The sequence below is a fragment of the Aythya ferina genome (genome assembly GCF_964211825.1).
Source record: "Aythya ferina genome assembly, chromosome: 3".
In the NCBI taxonomy this organism is placed as follows: domain Eukaryota; kingdom Metazoa; phylum Chordata; class Aves; order Anseriformes; family Anatidae; genus Aythya; species Aythya ferina.
In genome coordinates this window covers 37,674,562-37,692,065 of record NC_140298.1, presented here as the reverse complement: position 1 = coordinate 37,692,065, position 17,504 = coordinate 37,674,562, and the positions used below count along the sequence as shown (strand labels likewise).

At 39.6% G+C, this 17,504-nt stretch overlaps 1 protein-coding gene across 2 annotated transcripts in view; it reads left to right on the top strand.

The window, feature by feature from the left end:
* Positions 1-17,504, top strand: part of PRKCE (protein kinase C epsilon) — a 298,000-nt gene that overhangs the window by 256,837 nt on the left and 23,659 nt on the right. For both annotated transcript variants that reach the window (XM_084514878.1, XM_084514879.1), the window contains exons 12-13: positions 13,173-13,311; positions 15,760-15,948. In XM_084514878.1, coding sequence (XP_084371004.1) covers positions 13,173-13,311; positions 15,760-15,948 — 328 coding nt within the window. The remainder of the gene's footprint in view (positions 1-13,172; positions 13,312-15,759; positions 15,949-17,504) is intronic.

The following is a 17,504-nucleotide window of genomic DNA, read 5'->3' as shown; positions in this document are numbered from 1 at the left end:
AAAATAATATCAGTATTGTTATGCAATGTGAGATTAATTGACCTTTAGGCTACGGTATGTGTAAGCTTAACAAGTTAAATGCCATTGAAAACAACCATCCCAATCAGAAAAGGACCTGTTGTATGCATCTGTAATTTAAAGAAGAAAATAGGAGACATGGGATGAGATCCAGGACTAAACATCTGAAAGAGAGAGGCTGAAGTAGTCAACTTTAGTTGATTAAAGATATTCTGATCCTGTTTTTCTGTGGTGTCTTGACCTTACTAAAGTTCAGTTAGTATGTAATGGAAAAAACAACCGGTTTGATAGCAAAGTACAGGAAATGCCTTCAATCATGGCTGATTACAGTAGCAGCTTTTCTTCTGTTGCCTTTTTTTTGTGTGTGTGTTTTGTATTTTTTTTTAATGCTCTTTCTATGTGCCTGAAACAATGTAGAATAAAAATGCTTTGGAGCCCTTTATTTGGTGTGTCCAAGTAGAGCAATTAAATGTCTGGCTATTTGATGGATGTGTGTCAGGAGTTTTTGCAGTCAGGAAAGTGTAATATGACTTAAATGAGCAAAATTCAGAAGTTTTATTGTACGTAAATTTAAATACTAGCAAATTCTGTGTGTGTGTGTGTGTGTGCAAGAGAGATTTCTACTAGACAAATGAATGCAGATCTTCTCTTAATCAGCTTTTATCTGTCCATCTCCTACAAAAATTGAAGTTTCAAAACTAATTTGAATGAAAATAAGGTGAATCTCTATCTGGAACACAGGAAGCTGGGAAGCTGAACGTACCTACACTGAATGTACATAAAGGCTCAGATTCATCTCACCTAACTTTAGGAATGCAAGAGAAGCCTCAAAGTCAGGATCGTGCTTGTCCTAGAGTGCGTTTAGCCAGGATAAGCCTCTTTAGGGAGCTGTGCAGCCCACATATTCTGTGAATCATCCTCTTGGAGATACCCGTGGAGATGGCTATGGAGGTAGCCTGAGGCAAACTGAGCTACCTCAAATGCTTGGATTTGGTGGGATCAGGTCAGAATCCTGAGAAACAGAGGAAAGAATACTACAAAACCAGAACAAAATATTTCATAGCTTTAGTTACTTTCATGTTTTACATAAATTATTAAAAAAAAAATGGAATTGTGATTGATTACATTACAACCTTTATTCTGTCATTGCTATTATCTGTATAAAGCAATATGTCTTCTTTTGGGCTATTAAGAGTTGCAAGGCTTCATTGCTAAGATGATAGCTAGCAAGGACTGCTGCAGGAAACAAGATGCTACATGGATAGACATGCATTTGTTGGCTGAATGTTTTTCTGTTCTGTGTAAGAAAGTTGCAATTGAAGAAGACAGTGAAGAAAAAAAAGAATGTTAGTCTTTTCTATTAGCCACAGAAACTATGCCTGAAAACCAAGTACTCTTTTCTTTTCTGCATGTTTGCAGAAATACTCTTTTTCCACCGTCCAAATTTGTCATCATACCTACTGAAGCCACTGAGGAAAAAAACACTGTTCTAGGTTTCCAAAGACAAACTTTTGAGCTGATCTGGATAAGAGAAGTTAATTAGTATGTCTGCAGATAAATTTGCTTCCTAAGGTTATGCTAGCATTTTTTTCAGAATTAAGTTTTCTGGACTTGATCTGACAAGCTTTTCTAGCTTCACGCCATCCTTTCACTGTCTTTCATTGTGGTTTTATCAAATAATGATTTAGTATTGTTTTGTTTAAAAGGATTATAGACATACATAGCAGGCACTCTTAGTTTGCGCTCCACCTAACTTATTGTTATAACAATGCATATGCAATCTTGTTTGTATGTTATCTGAGATATAAAAATAAGAGCATGAAGCATTGAATCTCACACAGTAGAATACCACAGCTTGAGTCAGTCTTTGGCTGAACCTGGGGAGCTTTATTGTCCTCGGTGGGATCACTGAGGTGTCAGCAAGGACAGGTTGTGTCACGTTACATATTTAGCAATGACTCAACACAATAGCTTTTTAGCAGAGACTGACACAGTAAATATTGTCAGTGGGAATACAGATTTCATCTTGTCATTCCCAGCTGGAATATCTAGAGCCACTTAGGATTTGGGGAATGGGGAGAAAATATGTGAAAAGGGCTCAAGGATTGAGATAAGGACGAGAAAATAACGCAATAATTATTGTAACGGGCAAAACAGACTCAGCATAAGAAGACAGTAAGATTTATTGCTCATTACTAACAAGCTAGAGGAGTGAGGAACAAAGGAAAGAAACCAAAAGCACCTTCCCCCCCCCCATCCACCCTCTTCTACCTCCTCCCCCCGAGTGACGCAGGGGAACGGGGGAATGGGGGTTATGGTCAGTCTACAGCACTTCTTCTCTGCCGCTCCTTCTCGGTCACTCTCATCCCCTGTGCTGTGGGGTCCCACCCACAGGATACAGTCCTTGATGAACTGATCCGGCGTGGGCTTCCCACAGGCAGCAGCTCTTCCAGAACTGCTCCAGATATGGGTCCGTACCACGGGGTCCATCCCTCAGGAGAAAACTGCTCCGACCTGGCTCCCCTACAGGCAGCAGCTCCTGCCAGGTCACCTGCTCCTGCGTGGGCTCCTCTCCACGGGCTACAGGTCTGGCCCGGAATCTGCTCCAGCACGGGTCTTCCACAGGTGGCAGCCTCCATCGATGCAGGGCCACCTGCTCCACCATGGTCTCCTCCACGGGCTGCAGCGTGGAACCCTGCTCCACCGTGGTACTCCATGGGCTGCAGGGGGACATCCTGCTTCACCATGGGCCTCATCGCAGGCCGCAGGGGACTTCTGCTCCAGCGCCTGGAGCACCTCTCCCCCTCCTTCTACACTGACCTTGGTGCCTGCAAGGCCGTTTCTCACTCCCTTCACTCTCCCAGCTGCTGTGTGGTGCAGCGTTTTTTTCCCTGTCTTAAATATGCTCTCACAGAGGCGCAAAACAACATCGCTTATTGGCTCAGCTCTGGAAAACAATGGGGCCATTCCCAAACATGGGGCAGCTTCTAGATCTTTCTCACAGAAACCACCCCTATGGCCCCCTGCTACCAAAACCTTGCCACATAAACTCACTACACTGACACAGTAAATATTGTCAGTGGGAGTACAGATTTCATCTTGTCATTCCCAGCTGGAATATCTAGAGCCACTTAGGATTTCTCAGCTAAAATTTTCAAGGAAAAGAAAGGTTAGAAAATGGTGTTTTTAAACAAAGGAGAGGGGGGAAAAATTCTCTAATAGAACTGTCAATAGCCACTCACATGTCAGTCAGATGTGCAGTGCAAGACCAGGATGCTCAGACCTGGGTCAGAGCCAGCCTCGGAGAAGAGGACACCATCCTGAGCACCAGGCCAACAGCTATTTGCACACTGCTTTTATACAAACTTTTGAACACACTGTGTTTTCACTCAACATAAAATACTATTTATTTATTTATTTTTTAATCTCAAGCTTTACAGAAGGGAAAGATCACTTGCTATCTGCTATAACTGTTTCTGAGGCAGATTGTCCTATACAGTGGGTCTAATAGGAAGCCAGCTCCACTTGTGTCAGTTCTTGGTAAAAAGAACTACAGGCCATGGGAAGGCAGAGTTGCCACTGGGATCCAACACAAAATTTGTCTAAATTAGGCCTTCAGATTCAGGCTAGTTCAATAGGAACAGTTGTAACACTACATCCCATCCCTGCCTTAGTCTCATTGAGGAATTGTCACATTCCCAGGTACGGGTCATGGAAGGATGAGGATTAAAAAACAGCGTGATGTGAATGTAAAAAGAAACTCTCTCTTGAAAAAGAAATAGAAACCACTCCCCTCTGTGCTTAGCCAATTTGTGAGAATGTTTTATGTAATGTATATCTGAACTTCTAGATATTTCACTTATGTTCTCAAATAAAAATGTGGAAATAATAAGAAAGGAAAGGCAACACAAAGAAAACCTGTTAAGTATGATATATTTATTTGTCTACGCATTATTTCAAGGAAATTCGGCATAATAAGATAAGCAGATCATGCACTGTAATGTCCTAAGTTGCTACCGACAATTGTAATAAAGTTATGGTCAAAGCCATTAAAAGGCCATATATAGAAATTATTTTATAGAAGTTATTTTTATGCTATCAGAAAAGTCACTGCTTTCCTTAAGCTCCTGGAAAGGAATATTAAACCTTTGGTCAATACGTCGTTAAGACATCAGTTAATAGTGAGGGCTGCATGATTAAAACAGCTGCCCTTTCCATCTCAGGACCTTGCTTTCCTAAAAGTTCTCTCAATGGTACATTGCTGGAGCTGGCAACTTCATGCAATCCATATTTTTACTTCCTAATGACCAGGTTTTACCAAGCCACAGCTGGCAATGGTGTGTTTGTCTCCCTCTGATGTCCTTGGCAGGTAGATAGCAAGCTGCCATTTGTTACATCCCTTCTCCTGTCTCTGCCACCCCTGTAGTCTGCCAGATATCTGTGCAGATGGCATGATGATGGACATTGTGCTAAATGGGGAAAGTAATATGTGGGTTTTTAAAATAAACATGCCTGACAGGAAGGCATTGTACATATGGATTCACATCAATAAAAGGTGGATTTGCTGCATTGCAAACTTGGCACTGCTGAAAAGCAACACTGTTTTCAAATCTGCACAGTGGGTTTTTCTGTATGTTGCTGGGTACAACTCTTCTATAGTTTTGGTGATAGATGATGCCCTTATTCTGTAATGTAATAGTGTAATGCAAAGAAAGTGCTTTTCATAAATCCAGTAATTACTTAATGAATCAAAATAAAAGCAAAACAGAAATTCCAAGACTTTCAGATAAACACAGGCAAAACTTCCTGAGATCTCTTACAACAATAAAAGCAGCAGAAGCATTTTTCCTTACATTTCTCCATACTCCCTCCTTGCTAGCAAAAACTGCCCTACTGTTCTGAATCCACCTGTAAGAATGAACAGTCCAGCGCATGCTGTATTTCTTACACTAAGGGAGATCACCTCACCTGGTAGAACCCGACCTCCAGTGACACTGCTATTATTGCATTTTCATGCTCAGTAACAGGGAAAATTATGGGTTTCTTTTCTGTACAGTTTTTTGAAAGGCAGAAAATGATATTTTTTTAGTTTGTGTTATCTTAGAAGTTATGGTTTGGATTTGTTTTCTCATTTATCTCCGATCTGTCATGGGGATAAGAAAGCCTTGCTGATGTTTCATGACTTATACACATAATGAAATAAAAGAATCCACTAGTGAAGAACAGTTCTAGTTTATCTATCCCATAGTCTAAGGAAACTGATATTAAGTTGATGAAGCTTAGTTACTAAAGAAGCTGACATCAGAACATAACAATTTTTTTGTTTGTTTGTTTGTTTGCTTGTTTTCTGACCAGCTCCATATATAGCTCCATTTTGGTTAGACCAGGATCTAGTATGTTAATTATCTGGGTATTTGAAGAACACCAATGTGTTTGAAGAACTGAGATGAAGACTTTGGTGAATTTCTCTGTCATACAGAAAAGACCATTTCAGGCAGTATGGTACAAATGGTCCAAGTTCTATGATATTTTCTGCTTATGGCTAAAAATTATATTGAAAATGCACTATTAACTAAAATTACAGCAAAGAGCAAGTTTGTGCTGGGTACAGGAGAGACCTGTTGGTGCAGGAGAGCATCTTTGTCTCAAATGCATTTTGGATACCACTGAGTAACTTAAAAAGTAATTCTAAGAACGCAGAGGTCTTACCTTAATTAAAATAGAAAAAGTAATTTCATCTTACTAATTGGAATTGTTAATTGATATAATGAGGGAGTTGCCCTCAGTTATGAATTTCAGTAACCGTAGGACTGGAGAACAGTTCTGTTGGCACTCCGTGTCTTGTTATGGGGATGTTTCCTTTTTACCTTCTGTGGCTTCTTCTGTGAATAGCCTGTCTATTCAAAGCCTGCAGAGAGAATGTGATTTTCCCATGCAGGGGAACAATGGCAGTGGCAATTATTTCAAATACACTATTGAAAGGGTTTTATAGCAGCTGAAAGTCACAAAACCAAAACAAAATTACGAAGGATCTGTTTCTTTGACAGTAGTTCAGTAACTGCATATTTTTGACTTGTGTTCTTTGATGTTCTGTAGATGTTTAATAAGGTGCAGTACTTCACTTAACTTTCGTCATATAAAGGAATATCCTTGTTTCCAATGCAGTTATCATTTGTAGATAACGATTATGATACACTGAAATGTATATGCTTTATATTTTTGTTGCTTATTCAGCAGCTAGAGTAGAAGCAGATGCTGTGCAGATATTGCATTGTAAAATGAGTGCTTAAACCAACACGTGATCATGTTTCTTAGCTACTTGATCCTGTTCTTCAAATATGGATTTATTTAGTTACTAATGTTTACCTGATTCAAAGGCTACTGTCAGTAATGTTTGGCAGACTCACTGTTCAAAACCCATCTTGGCTGTTTAACTGCCTTACTTTCAACAAGAAAATTACCTGTTATCTAAATGGCGTGTGTGACACATGGCCACACAGACAAGGTGGTTATCTTGCTGGCTACCGTTTGAAGTCAGACTTGAAGAACCCAGTCCCGCAAAGTCCTCATCACCAGGGCATTTCTGGGAAGCTAGGGCAGTCGGTGGCTCATGACACTGGCATGTGGAGGAATGAATGGGAAGCTTTCTTGCAGGTTACCTGCAGCCAGCCTGCTCTTCTGTTCAGACACGCACAAGCCTTGCTGTTACAATCCTGATTCTCTCTTAAGATCCTGCCAGTCATTCCAGTTTCTGAGGTGACTGTGATGCTGGCAGATGCCCAGAAATGGAAACCGAGGCTTAAATTTCTGGTTAATGCTTTCTGAGAAAAGAAGTGATTCAAAAAAAAAACATGTTACGCAACTGACTGCTCAAGTCAACTGAACTGACTGTACAAAGTATCTTGGCAAACAAAGGAGAGAGATAGCTTAATGCATCATTACTGCATTCAAGCAACCCGGGCACTTTCCTAGCTTAACTGGTTAGGTTGTTTGCAAATTGCAAGTAGTTACTCAGGTTGTGGGAGCTCATTTTGTCAGAAACAGATGACTTTCTTAGCTCCTACAAAGAGTATGCAAAACGAGAAAAAGAAGAATGTAATAGATCTTTGTCATTGAGCTATTTGACACTGTATCATTTGGTAAGCTCTGATTTAGACACAGACAGCTGGCAGTAATACCAGGAACCAAGTAAAAGTCTGGATGGATCCTAATGGATCATTCTGTACAATGAATTTACATTCCAGAGACAGAGCTGTTTACTTTCTGTGATGATAGGAGAGCTGGCTGTGTCTTAGAAAGTTCTGGGGAGACAGAGGTCTTAAAATAAAACTTTTTTTTTTTTTTCACTGGCACTGCTGCTCTGCAAAAACATGTTCCCTTAACAACTCTTTTCTGTTACGTTTTCATTTTTTTCCTCGTCTCTGAGTGTTTTCTTTTTTTTTTTTCTTCTGAGGTGTTAAATGTCACATTACCTATTCTCTTACATTTATTTAGTAACTAAGCTTTCTTTTTCCTTTTTTTTTTTTTTTTTTTCCCTCTGTCAACTGCAAATTGTTTTTAAATGGTTTTCAGTGCAAGCAGTTTTATGGACTATGATAATCTTGTGGGCTAGCTATGAATTTGGCACTTTGGCAGACTCCCAGCTTACCTTTTAACCTCCCCTATCTACTTTGATGGAAGTCATGCTGTTGTTGTTCTAGCTTCTCCGAAATTTCTTCTGCAACTTTGATGCACTTTGTATTTGCAGTAATAAAAATCTACTGGTGTCAAATTCTGTTACTGCATGAGTAATTAAGCTGATGTCCTCAACGCCTCTAATAGAGTTGTGAAGAGGCTTATAGCCTTCATTGTTTAAGCTTGATGAAAGGGTCCCAGATGTGTTTTTTTTTTCTGTCAAGTAGGATTATAATTTCATAAATAGTAAGGAAGTTAAATTGACTTGTGCTTTTACAGGTAAGCTTAAAATTTCACTGTTGGTCTTTACAGGTAGTCATAATTTAATATTAAGGCTCTTGCTTTTTTTTTCCCTATGCTCAGTCTATTCATTCTCTTTTTCTACTGTCAAGTTTTTATTTCTAGTTTCTGTTACTTACAGGAATCTTTAAGCAAATAAAGGGATAGTAAAGGGATAGTTGGAGGTGATTGTTTGGCAGGTTAAATGGTTAGATGAAGGGGATTATGCTGTAGCCTGTTTGATCTCAGGCTGTTTAGGAACTGATAAAAAGGATGAATTCAAGGAATGACAAAATATGTAGTCTTCTCCAAAGGGCCTTATGTGGGTGAACAACTGAGGACATACAAAAGTAGTGCAACTGATCTGGAGAGACTGAAGTCAGGTGTAGGGCATATTGGTTGCAAGGAGCATTTCTACATTCCATATATACTTCAATTACATAAACCATAATTGATGAGGCTAGTTTATGGGGGGAACAGTGGATTTACTGTTAATGAGGTAGATCTGACTTTGTCAAACTTCTTGCATATGCACAAACCACTTAGCATAACTGTGTGCACAGCATAACTGGCTTCTACATGCACAGTAGGTCATTCAGTGCTTTCCAGAAGTGTCTGATTTAATACTCTGATGTGCAGTCTTTATGAAGACCTTAAGCAGTAAGCCCACTGTGTACCAGAAATACCTGATTTTTTTTGCTATCCTGTATATGTAGTATAGGTTAGATACAGGCAGGCCAGCATGCCCAAAATCGTGAACAAGTGTTTTTAAAAAAAAAAAGACAAAATAATAAAATAATAATAAAATCCACCTACTAAAGTAGGCCTGATATGGAGAAAAGAGCATTTCAGGGGAAATCCCAGCATACTGTATCTGTGGACATGTCTCACATAACACAGCCTTGGAAGGATTATTTAATTATGGAATGCTTTGTGCTGGAAAGGACCTTAAATATCATCTAGTTCCAACTCACAGGCTGGGGTGTCACTCTTTTGCTCTAAGAGTAGTGTTTTTAAAGAGCTGCCAGCTCTGATCAATTCCTCTGTCCCTGTGGACAGATTCCCAGCAAATCTTATCCACTAATTCTTTAAACATTTTAACCACTCTGGTAATCTTGCCTGGCTTCAGAGCCAGCATAATAATCTGCTGAAGGTAGATCCTACATTTTTAATTCATGCACTGGGTTCTTGCTCAAAACATAGCAAAAGGCAGGAGAAATCCTTTTATGATGCTAAGTTAATTCATTATAATATTTATATCACGCAGCCATAATTCCTCCTAAGTAGTGACCACGATGCAGTCATAATATTAAATTGTCCACTGGTACAGGACAATACACAGTACTTCTAATGCCCATTGTAAGTCATAGCCCTAATCTGACAAACACATTAAAAATTGGTTGTTTGACAATTTTATTTTGGGGCAAGCTTGTCGTCTTCTGCAAATGTTGATATTGTAGACCCAAATCCCCAGACAAAGTTGGAGGAGACATAGTATATGCAGGACAGGCTTCCTCTAGAAATTCCACCTAGCAAAGGAAGAGAAGCATCAACAAGTCCTGGCCTACCAAATGGCAGTTTCAAGATATGCAGAGTTCTTGAAGAAGTAAATGTGGGGTGAACGTGCCTCATCCTGGGCACGAGGAGAAAATGAGAATGATTTACCTGAGAGAGGACCTCTTTTAAAACTTGAGGGCAAAACCTCCCTGAGTGACATAAATAAGGCATTCATAGAGTCAAAAGAAGGTACAAGCAACCACACTGGGTCACACCAAACATCACTCAGGTTAGACCCTGTTCTTGGCAGTTGTCAGTAGCTTACGCAGTAATGTGCACTTATTACAAATCAAATATCCTCTTTTCTTGTAGCTATAGCAGTATCTAAGTACATTAATGAGCTCAACTACAGCATGTTCTCTGCAGCCCAGACTCCCATGTTAACCTCTTTAATGAGTTCATCCGCACTGGTGAGCACCAGGTCTGGTAACATCTCCCCTCTGGTTGATTTGTCTAATAGCTGGACCAGGAAGTTATCCTCTACTTCCTTCATGGGTCTCCTGGATTGCTTACAGCCTTCTGTGTTGCTTTCCCAGCAGACATCCAGGTGGTTGAAATCCCCCAACAGGATGAGAGCCTGTGAGCGTGATGCTTCTTGTAGCTGAAGCAAGATGGCCTTGTCAACAGGCTCCCCTTGATCTGGCAGCCTGTAGTAGTCTCCAGCCACAAGGTGTCCTTTATTGTTCCAGTCCTTAACTTTTACCCGCAAGCTCTTAACCTGTCTGTGTCTGTTTCTCAGAGGTATCACAGTCTATTTCTTAACATAGAGGTCAACCCCCCTTCTCTGCTTATCTCTTCTGAAAAGCTTGCAGCCCTCAATTGCAGCGTTCCAGTTGTGTAATTCATCCCACTATGTTTCCGTGATAGCAATTAGGTCATAGTTTTCTAATTGCAGCGTGGTTTCAAACTCCTCCTGCTTGTTTCCCATGCTGCGTGCATTGGTGTAGAGGCACTTAATCATCTAACCTGTCTGAATGTTTCCACTGTGGATCTAAAATCTGGGGGCTGGAATTTGTTGGCATTAAAGATTTTGGCAACAAAATCTTTTCATAGATTCATGGACTGGTTTGGGTTGCAAGGGACCTTAAAGATCATCTAGTTCTAACCCCCTGCCATGGGCAGGGACACTTTCAACTAGACCAGATTGCCCAAAGCTCCATTCAGGCTGGTCTTGAACACTTCCAGGGATGGGGCATCCAGAACTTCTCTGGGAAACTTGTTCCAATGTCTCACCACCCTCATGTGAAGAATTTCTTCCCAATGTCTATTCTAAATATACCCTCTTTCAGTTTAAAAGTGTTCCCCCTTGTTCTATCACTGCACCCTCTGACAAAGAGTCCCTCCCCATCTTTCCTGTAGGCCCCCTTTAGGTACTGGAAGAGTGTCATAAGGTCTTCCTGAAGCTTTCTCTTCTCCAGGCTAAATAACTCCAACTTTATCAGCCTGTCTTCATAGGAGAGACACTCTTGTCTTCTGATCATCCTTGTGGCCCTCCTGTGTATTCACTCTGATAGGTCCATGTGTTTCTTCTGCTGGGGACCCCAGAACTGAACACAGGACTCCAGGTAGGGTCTCACAAGGGTGGAGTAGAGGGGGAGAATCACCTGCCTTGACCTGCCAGCTACACTTCTTTTGATGCAGCCCAGGATAAGATTAGCTTATTGGGCTGCAAGTGCACACTGCCACCTCATACTCTGTTTTTCATCCACCAATACCCCCGTGTTCATTTCCTCAGGACTGCTGTCAATCCATTTTCTGTCTAGCCTATATTTGTCCTTGGTGTTGAGGTGCAAGATCTTGGCCTTGTTGAACTTCATGAGGTTAACACAGGCCCACCTTTCAAGCCTGTCAAGGTCCCCCTTCTCTCACTGTGTCTGTCACACCATTCAGCTTGGTGTCATCCACAGACTTGCTGAGAGAGCACTCAATCCCACTGTCATGTTACCAACAAAGATGTTACATATACCACATACCAGTGCCAATTCAGACCACCGAGTGACACCACTCATCACTGGTCCCCATCTGCACATTGGGACACTGACTGCAACACTTCGAGTACGACTGTCCAGCCAATTCCTTATCCATCAAGTGGTCCATCCATCTAATCTATGTCTCTCCAATTTAGAGACAAGGATGTGGTGAGGGACAGTGTCAAAAGCTTTGCACAAGTCCAGATAGATGACATCAGTTTCTCTTCCCTTATCTACTAACCGTGACCACATCATAGAAGGCCACCAAATTTGTCAGGCATGATCTGCCCTTGTTGAAGCCATGTTGCCTATCACCAATCACCTCTCTTGTTTTTCATTTGTTCACAGAGGTTGGTATGCAACTTTATTCCTATAACTGATTTAGAATTTGTCTACACGTACTTATTTATCATCAGTTCCATCTACGGGAACTTCTCTGTCTAGAAAAAAAGTTCTGATCAAGGGTGCCCACACAAAGTCACCTAAGGACATATGTCCTGCTTTTGATTCTCACCTCTCTATGCATTCACACATACAATGTCTTCCTTTATTACTGCATATTTTCAATACACTACAAAAGCATCTAGATAGAAGTATAAAAATAAAGTAGGCCATGCAATATCAGTGAATTGTAGAATATCCTGAGTTGGAAGTGACCCACAGTGAATTTTGTTGTCTTTGTTTTTTGTTTTTGTTTTGTTTTTGTTTTTTTTTATCATTTGTACCTGATAAAATTTTATTAATAGTGGATTTTATTTTGTTGTTGTTGTTTTTCATGCAAGTGAGGGCTCTTTTGTGCACTGGCTTTCCAGATCCTACTGTAGTTTAGTCTAAGGCAGTGGCAGGTAAGTTAAATGGTACATAACATCCATTGTGTTTGGATCATGAGATAACTGTCAATGGTATATTTAGAAAATGTGCAGAGGGCAAGACAGGAAAGGTGGATATCCCTTTCTCAACCTGTTTTTGACCTCACCCAATTTAATAACTGAAGAATTGTGTATTTTTGACACAAAGACGTTTGTACAAAGAATGATCAGAGAGAGGCAGCTGCTAAGATGTGTTGTTCAACAATGAATGCAAAATAGTCATGTGAGATTATTTCTGTGCAGCTTTTAAACAGCAAAAAATTAGGCTCCCAAAGATGGGAGCATTGTTTATCAGCCCTCTCCTTGCAGTCTGAACTTTGTATTTCTAGTATATGTTAGGAATACAATTCAAAGTAATCCAGGTTTGAAGGTAACAATTAATTCAACCCATATGCTAAATATGGGTAAATTGGTACTCCTTATTTTGTGCTGATACAAAAAGGGAGAGTGACTTTATTAGACGACAATGACCTATTTCACACAAGAGTCTTAGATCTGTAACAAGCGAGAGACTGAGATCTTTTCCAAATGTTTCTGATGCTTTACAGCTGTGCTTCCATGCAGCTGAAGAGAGAGTACAGGCCTCATCTTACAAAATGCTTGTCATTACCTGCTTCCTTTTTGCCATTATCCAGGTCTATTTAGTGACTGCTACCAGTCACTTTTCATGCACACATGTGAAGGGCAATTACTTGGTGTTGTTTGTGAAACCATCTATTTGTCATGTTCTATAGTTTCTGTTCAAATTCAGGAGTGTGTGCTCAAAACTTGAGAGCCGATTTAAATCTGTGACTCTTTATTTCAGGGATCTGAAACTGGACAATATTCTTCTGGATGCAGAAGGCCACTGTAAACTGGCTGACTTTGGGATGTGCAAAGAAGGGATTCTGAATGGAGTGACCACCACAACCTTTTGCGGCACGCCTGACTATATAGCTCCAGAGGTATTATTTTTCACTGCGCTAAGAATATAGATAGTATCATTCATCAGATGGAATATTACATGTGTAATTTTAGACACTTTTTATATGTAGATGAAAGCAATAGATGATGCAAACTAGGCTGTGCCACAGTTTTCCTGGTTAATCCTGCAGAATTAGTTTATTCTATAGGGCAAGAACAATGTTCCATGTCGATAGGAGTTGGATCTTCTTTTATTTATTCCCTGAACTCAACAATATTCTTCTCCATATTCTCATTTCTGACTTAGCATCATTGTGAAGGCACTTCAAAGAAGCCTTCACTAAAGGCTTTAAGAAGATAGATGCAACTGAGTACTGTCAGCACTGGTCTTTAGTAGTTATAAAAAGTGTTTTAATTCTTAATGAGACTTAAAGGGGGATGTTCATATGGAAGAGACTGTAGGTTTGATGTCATTTTGTGTTAACATCTTTGTGAGAATATCATTTCTTCCTTTCTTTAAAGTATTTGTGAGTGAAAAATATTATCTTTGTGCTACTTATCATATGGGTGGAGAGAAAATATATATATTTGCATAGAAACATAGGATTCTTTTATAGGGATGCTGCAACATCCATATAAAACAGTTGAAAACACCCAAATTCACTTTAAGGCATTCATTGGGTAAAATAATTTGCTGATAATTGTGCTGGTTTCACATATCCTAAATTTTAAGATTATAAGGTGAATTTCTGAGTGCTTCAAATGAATCAGTATTATTCAGTTTATCTGATAGACAGACTTTTGTCAGCTCAATTTAGTTAGTAATCCATGCATCTTTTTTGCCAAAGATTCACTGTGCTGATATAGTATAAAAAGTTTCAATGGTTTGTCTTTCATCAACCATAAATTTGCATCAGGGAAAAATGTAAGTTTATTATTTGCTTGAGACAATAAATTAGAAATCCATATTGCTAGAGTTCATGTCTGGCAAGCTTTGGTAGCACAACTGATAAGTTGTGAGTCATCTTGGAACTATTGTAACATCTATGAACATGTTTTGTGGCATTTCAAAAGTACTCTGCAGGTAAAAGAAAGTAAGTACCAGAGTGATGGGTTTGGTTCTATATGAATTCTTTTTTGATTTAGTATACTAATTGAGTCATTTAGCAAATTCTTTAAAAACTATTACTAAAAACAAAGCAATAATAATATTCTATGAACTTTTATATTAAATGCTTTTCTCACTGATGTCAGTAACTCAGGCTTCCGTTTTGTCATCCTGATTGCAGAAGCTTATCTTCTGCTCCTATTTCTCTTGCCTCATGGTAGTATGTTTCAATTTCCTTTTCTTTAGCAATATCTGAATTCCAGAGACTGTGCCCTGAACACTTGAAAAGTACACTTCTGAAGACTATCATTTTCTATAATTAATGTGTATAAAATTTAATATCCAATCAACTAAGAATCCAGTTGGGATCCAAACAGAGGCATCCAAATGTTAAACTCATTTCTGTTTTTAGGTTAAGAGAGAATTTGGATTTGGATTGTACATTACAGTACAATCATTATTCCCAAACACAGCACTAAGCTAATGCAGTTCACCACAAGAATTCTGACTGTAACACCACTCATATTGTTTAAGGAGGTGGTGGAGTTGCTGCCATTCCAACTCATTTTAAGCCAGTCAGCTTCACCTTAAGCAGTCACCCACTCTTCTTTCTTCAGTCCCCTGTCATGCTGAAATGCTGCAGCCAAACTACAAGCTCCTTCTCAGTGGAGAGTAGCCAAGAATTAGACTTGTCCCATGCGCAGCACTAGTTCTGTAATACCAAGTAAGACGGTAAAAATCCATCATTCTGAACCACTACTCCCACTAAAGGTATTTGCTACAAGGTTGAACTTGTGCCACCAGAAAAGTTGTAGCCAGTTTTTCTGAAAGCAAAAGCAATTAAAGTGAATCCTACAGCCATGCATTTATTGTACAGCGTTTCAATGCTGTAAAAAGAACTTGAACAAAAATGCTTTTGGCTTCCCTCAGCCCTACCTAAAGGATGAGAATAAATCTCTCAGATGATGTCTGTGCAACATAACAAGTTGGTTCAGTTTGTTTTGCTCAAGATAGAGACAAGGAAATGTTTCACATTTTCCACCAATCTGTTTTGTATATGTGATCTTTCTTCCCCTATAGCGTGACCTGCTTTAAACAGTTTGGAAGGATATACAGCTTTTTTGCTCATGAGCATACTCCTTTACTCAGGGGACTGATAAACTCAGTTAGTACTTCTGAGAAAACTATGCATTGAGACTCAGCTCTCTTAGTGCAAACTGCATCGGTAAGAACCCATGCCTGCTGTTACTGACGTCAGTGTGGGTTTTAGTCCTCCTTAGGCACTGGGGAAAGAAAGGGTGTATCATGTTGAAGCAGTAAATGTACAGCTAAGAGTGTTGTCTATCATGCCTGTTCAATGTGATCTCTTTTTCTATACCAGATCCTCCAGGAGTTAGAATATGGCCCTTCAGTAGACTGGTGGGCTCTGGGTGTTCTCATGTACGAAATGATGGCTGGGCAACCCCCCTTTGAAGCTGACAATGAAGATGATCTCTTTGAATCCATCCTTCACGATGATGTCTTATATCCAGTCTGGCTCAGTAAAGAAGCCGTCAGCATTTTAAAAGCAGTGAGTCTTCTAATACTTGTTTTCCTCCTCCTCTTCTTCATGGCTTTCTTTTTTTATTATTTTTTTCCTTGATTAAAATTGAATTTGCTAAAAGTTGTTGAGAACAGTCACCACTGGGAGTTCAAGCACAGTTCAGAGTGCCACTGTTAGGATAATGGGGCCTGGGATAAATTACACCGCTTGTGGGAAAGGAACAGAATGTTTGTATTCCACACAGTTGTACACTGCATAAATCTGTGTACTGCAGATTCATGTTTCAGGGAAAACCCAACCAACTAGAACTGTGCTGCCACTTTGACACTTTATATGCTGCATGTTCACTAGAGTGAGGGAAGCACTATGTAAAGAAAAAGTGCCAATGTTTTTATTTAACCCACCTGATATTTTTCTTCCCTTATTATCAAGATGGGTTGAAAGCCTTTTATTTACAGCTATATGTTCTACATTTTAGTTACGTAAAACTTTGATTAAGCAGTCTTACTCAAGGACAATTGTTTCTGCCCTGGCTGGTGTTTTACAGTATAAGGATTGGGTTGATAGAAGTGTGCCACCAAAAAGCAGCATTTTTTTAAACAAAACATGCTACTATTTTTCTCTTGGTGACTGAAATAGAGGAGACTTTCTATTAAGAGGGAAGCTGCTAGTGTGAAATCCTGCAGTTACATTTTGGGTCACATGCATACAGGGTTACCTTTTGAAATGATACAGAAAACTTGAACAAATTCTGATTTTTACAACACTGGACAGGTAGCACTTTGCTCAGAACTGCTCATCCTGATCTCTTAAACATGTTCAGGTTTATTCTAGACGAGAGGGAGCGGGGGAGCTGCAGGTGAGGGAGCTCTAGAGGAGGATTCAAACCAGAAGTCCACGGTAACATCTCTGAGTTGTGAACTGTAGTATCTCTTTTGCTCCAGTCTCTGTAGTGAGGGCAGGGAGGACTTATTAAAGCCGACCTTCATACATATTTTCTCTACTCCCCCTAGATACCTTTCTGATGTCTCTTCATTAGCTGACACGATACTTTCATGTGTCTGTTTTCGTTTCCAGACTCTTCAATTATTTTCAGTCTAGCAATTAAAATGTATGGACTTGAGCTGCAGAATTCAGACTGATATCCAGGGTTCAGGGATTATTTTAGCCTGTTGTAGAGAAAAGGTTTTTTTTCAATATCTGCATCTGAATTTCACTTAAGTCCAGAGATTTTCTGTAGTGTTCTATAGTGCTTCAGTTTCACATTCTGTAAGATCTGTTCCTTTGGCTCCCCATCCAAAGGCTCTTTCTGTGAATCAACATTAGCTGAGCTCTCTGTTATTCTGAAATATTCATCAGAGGGGGGAAATTAACTGATAACACCTAATTATGTGTGTAGTACGAGAGCTGTTGTAACTATGAGAAGGTATTTGTTTGACAAGGGAAAGGGAGAAACAGATTTGATAGAGTCTTAGTGTGTTATCTCACGTGTGCAAGTAGTATCTCATGTGTGCAAGTAGTATAATTCTTAATGTTATACATATGTGTTATTCATTAACCCCTCACAAATGCAAATGCAGCAC